Source organism: Pseudoliparis swirei, chromosome 10 (genome assembly GCF_029220125.1).
Source record: "Pseudoliparis swirei isolate HS2019 ecotype Mariana Trench chromosome 10, NWPU_hadal_v1, whole genome shotgun sequence".
Classification (NCBI taxonomy): domain Eukaryota; kingdom Metazoa; phylum Chordata; class Actinopteri; order Perciformes; family Liparidae; genus Pseudoliparis; species Pseudoliparis swirei.
Window position 1 is genome coordinate 16,589,154 of NC_079397.1, and position 4,589 is coordinate 16,593,742.

General features: G+C 42.7%; 1 protein-coding gene across 1 annotated transcript; it reads right to left on the reverse strand.

The window, feature by feature from the left end:
• Positions 1 to 214: 214 nt before the first annotated feature.
• Positions 215 to 4,006, reverse strand: LOC130200483 (microsomal glutathione S-transferase 1-like). Its single transcript, XM_056424825.1, has 4 exons — positions 3,906 to 4,006; positions 3,472 to 3,604; positions 2,759 to 2,850; positions 215 to 1,000 (listed from the first exon to the last, which is right to left on the reverse strand). Exons 2-4 carry the CDS (start codon positions 3,586 to 3,588, stop codon positions 754 to 756), a joined length of 456 nt encoding a protein of 151 aa, XP_056280800.1. The 5' UTR covers positions 3,589 to 3,604; positions 3,906 to 4,006; the 3' UTR covers positions 215 to 753.
• Positions 4,007 to 4,589: the final 583 nt, after the last annotated feature.

Consider the following 4,589-nt stretch of genomic DNA (forward strand, 5'->3'; position numbering starts at 1 on the left):
CGAGAATGTTCTCCTGTATTTTTAAGGTTCCCCTCTGTCTGCTTTTATACGGGACATGAACATCAGTGTGAAAGGTCTTCTCTGCAGACTTTGTTACCCTTCACACTAGATCACCTATTATTAGTTATCTAAACATTAGTTATTCCACATCATTATCAGTTCATATGTTCATAAATATGTGTTTGCAGGCGGACCAAAGGAAGACATTCCCATAGATCTTTAAACAAAGGAGTTTATTTTACAATTACAGGCAAGAGTAGTTACGTTATTTGTTTTATTCTGGTCAAACATTAAGTTGTCGTTATTGTTATTTGCACAGTCATCATGAGAAGCAAAAAAACAAGTCCAAAGGTCAGCATGTGTGGAATTAATTCTGGTGTTGCGTAATCTGTGAGAGCAGCCCGGACCTGAAATACCACCTCCGGTAGTCTCAGCCTCAGACACATTATCCACCGGATCAGAGTCACATTAACGTCTGAATATTGCATCAGACGGGCCGTTTTAACTAACTGGGTGGATTTTACTTTTAAAACATTTAATATGAATGACCTCGTGCCACATTTAACACCTGTACTTTAAATAATTAATTTGAGTTTTACCACCTGTGCCGTCACCTTGAGAAGTTATCACCCGGACGCAAAGCTGATGGAGAAGTGTTTTAAAAAGAAACGTTCCAGGGAATGCAAAATGATGTTTAATAATCAAGCTCAGAGACATATAGCTATTTAAAAAAACAACAACGCAGGATTGTCTCTAAAGGACCAGAGCTTGGCCGAGCACCCTGTAAGCCATGGAGAAGGTGACCAGCATGCCCAGCATCCAGGACAGCGCCCTGCTGGGCTGGGGCAGCGCGCCCAGGTAGGCCACGGTGTGGACCACCCGGCTGCCGGCGAAGAGGCGGAAGTGAAGCAGCGCGGTGGAGAGCTCGGGGCCCGTCAGGGCGTAGAGGAGGCCGATCAGCACGAAGGGAACCACGTTCTCCAGGTCGTTCAAGTGGCACCTGGAGAACGGAGACGGGGGAACGGCCATCAGGAGCCAACATCCGCGACACAAAACTGCACTCTGCACTCTTGATTTTTAAACGTGGTTAACGTCGTAAACTGAATAATAACCATATATTTATGTGTAGCACCTGGTTAGAGTCGGTAAATCCTCACGGTTTGTCTGTAAATAAGAACTCTGGTTACGTTATTTAAAGTGCCGGAGGCCCCATGGAGATCCTACGTGTACATTTTTTTGTCTGATGACGAGTGTATCAAATGCCAGGCATTAACCCTCCTATGACCTTTGGGGTCAAATTGACCCCATTCAATGTTTAACGTCTCTAAAAAAATAATTGACATCATTAATTTTGCTTTATATTTCACAACTTTTCCTAATTTTTTGGGAAAACATAACATTCACATGATTATATCTTTTCAATGTCCTGAACACAACTTGTACGCATCGGTGTTCTTTGGGGTCAATTTGACCCCAGGCTGTTTTTCACTGTGTCAAACATATAAGAAATATCAACTTTTTTATTTATTTAAAAGGCTATTTAGGTAGTCAACAAACAGACATAAAGTACCTCACACTTAAACTTGTGAAACACTATTAATTCAAATAATGTTCTGGAGGTTTTAATTACTGCGGGTGAAATTGCCCCCAAGGGTAAAAAGATGTTTTTAAATGAAGTAAATTTGAAGGTAACAGGAGGGTTAAAATAACTCCACCAGAGGCAGTGTGTGCGTGTGCGTGTGCATCCTTGGTGGTTGTGTGTTGTGTGTTCATCAGTGGGTTTGGTAACTGTAGCGTCAGCCGTTCAAAGACCAGAGCAGCAACTCCCAAAATCAGAGTTTGCCCATCTGGTTTCTGCGTGATAAAGTAACAGTTGCTTTATTGTGTCGTGGCCGGTGAGGACCCGCCTTGTTCCAGTGTGTTCTGTTCTTCCCTTTACCTCATTGTTTCATAAGATTCTCAACTAGTCGGTCCCACTGTTGGGTTGTAGACCCGTTTTCAGTGTCTTTTTATAGAAGAGCCGTCTGTCCACACGCCTCAATGCTGCGTTCACGTTCGCGAGCACGAGTTTAGTAGAGCAAGTTTAGTAGTCCGAGTTTACTAGGGCGAACTTAGTCCGAGTTTACTAGCGCGAGTTTACTAGCACAAGTTTACGAGCACAAGTTTACTAGGGCGAGTTTACTAGCACGAGTTTACTAGCACAAGTTTACTAGCACGAGTTTACTAGCACAAGTTTACTAGCACAAGTTTACTAGCGCGAGTTTACTTGCACAAGTTTACTAGCACAAGTTTACTAGCACAAGTTTACTAGCACGAGTTTACTTGCTAGCACGAGTTTACTAGCACGAGTTTACTAGCACAAGTTTACTAGCACAAGTTTACTAGCACAAGTTTACTAGCACGAGTTTACTTGCACAAGTTTACTAGGGCGAGTTTACTAGGGCGAGTTTACTAGGGCGAGTTTACTAGGCCGAGTTTACTAGCGCGAGTTTACTAGCACGAGTTTACTAGGGCGAACTTAGGCCGAGTTTACTAGCGCGAGTTTACTAGCGCGAGTTTACTAGCGCGAGTTTACTAGCGTGAGTTTACTAGCGCGAGTTTACTAGCGCGAGTTTAGTGGGGTGGGTTTAGTCGTGACTAAAATTCCCTTTAAAAAAAAAATTTTACACACGTTTTTGGGTTATGTGGACGTAGTTTCGGAGACCGGGACTCTTCTAGAAAAGGTCAAAAGATTCTCTGAAGGGATGGATCTGCTCACCTTCGAACTCTCTCGACATCCGGGTGGGTTCTGAACTGCTTCTTCCTCACCTCTGCAGATTTCCTGGCAACGTCTTCCTCATTTGCAAAAGCCTGAAATGAGTGTTTACCCCAAGCAGAAGTTATGTTGGAATGCACGAGGAGAATATGTACAATAATAGAATATATAAAAACTGTTCCCACAATAATAAATGATTTGTAAGTCGATTGTCTCGTGAAAAACCTGTTCTAGTCACTCTCTTTCGCAACTTGTGCCTTTTCATTACCTTCGGATTGAAAATGCGGAAGGTCATGTTTTGATCGCCGTGTATTTATTTATTTATTTGTATGCGTGTTACTCGCATAACTCAAAAAGTATTAAACCGAATCGCATCAAATTTGGTGGGATGATTGGTTATTATCCGGGGACCATTTGATTAGATTTTGGGATCGATCGGGTCAAAGGTCAAGGTCATGAAAAGGTCAAAATCTTATTTTTACCATAGCGGTCAATTTCTATCCAATTGGCATGCAACTAATGCCAAAATGTTCATAATTCAATGCCCAATCTTGTGATATGCGAAGGTATGCGCTCTACCGAGTGCCCGTTCTAGTTATTTTATGTAGTAGTGGTTTTTGGAAGTCTTCATTTCTTGCATATCAAAGAGATCACAAAGCGAGTCTTATAAAGTTGGAAGTGAGGTACACATCACGTGTCAAAAAAGATGACCTCACCCCCCTGGTGAAGCGGAAGTATGCCGTCATGGGAGCCATCAGCAACATCTTCAGAATGACGATCGTGGCGTAGGTGGCGAACGCCTTAAATACCTCCTCTTCCATCAGCTTCGGCATCTTTGCTGCTTTTCAACTGAATCACAAGGAGGACAAAGACAGGACAGCGTTTTAAATTCTGTTTTGGAAAAGAAAAGAAACAAAACAATGTGGAACAAAATAACTTCTGCTGCCAAAACTTCTACAAAAAGTGCAGCATTAATATTCTTGCTAGACTTGTGATCAGTGTAGTTTTGCACAGTGTGACAAAACAGACACACCCGGGCTGCAGAGTCGTCTTGCCAGAATACAACAACAATGTATAAAAGATCATTATAAACACGAATGACGTTGTCAAAAATATACAGTTTCATTTACAGTTGAACAGCTCTACTTACAGTCCTGTTGTGACTCTGCAGAAGCGGAGGACGTGTGTGTCTGTTGCAGGAAAAAACAAACTGACCCTTCACCCAGAGGCTCAGGGGGGCGGGACAACTCCGACAGCAGCACGAAACACAACTTCCTGTCATGTGGGAGTGTTTTTGTGTTGCTATAGCCACTAAAACCACTCACACCGACCGAGTCACAGTTCAGCTCCGCCCCCTCCTCGCTCTCTTGCTCAGTCCCTCCCACCTCGTCACTCCCTTCACCTGTTCACTCACCTGCCTCTGATTACTAATCAAGTCCCTCTTTGGGCTCCTGCCTTCCAGACACACCTTGACTGATTGTTCTTCGTTGTTTTCATGCCATACTCTGCAGCACTTGTGACCTTTACTCTGCCTGCGGTTTCCAGGAGCTTTTAATAAAAGGCCAAAGATCCCTGGAAGTCATGTGGTTGCATTTGAGTCCAGATACGACCCATTACCATTACATAAGGAGAGAATGACAGTGTTTCTTTGAGTAATTCTGGGATGAAAAGAAAGTGAAAAAAACAAAAACAATAGAGAGATTGGCTGAAGATGCCGAGTTCAGTTTTACAAGAGTCCAATAAAGGACATTATAATAATAATTTGAATCGGCCCAATCAGAATCAGAATCAGAATCAGAATCAGAAACAGGTTTATTGCCAAAGAATGAATGTT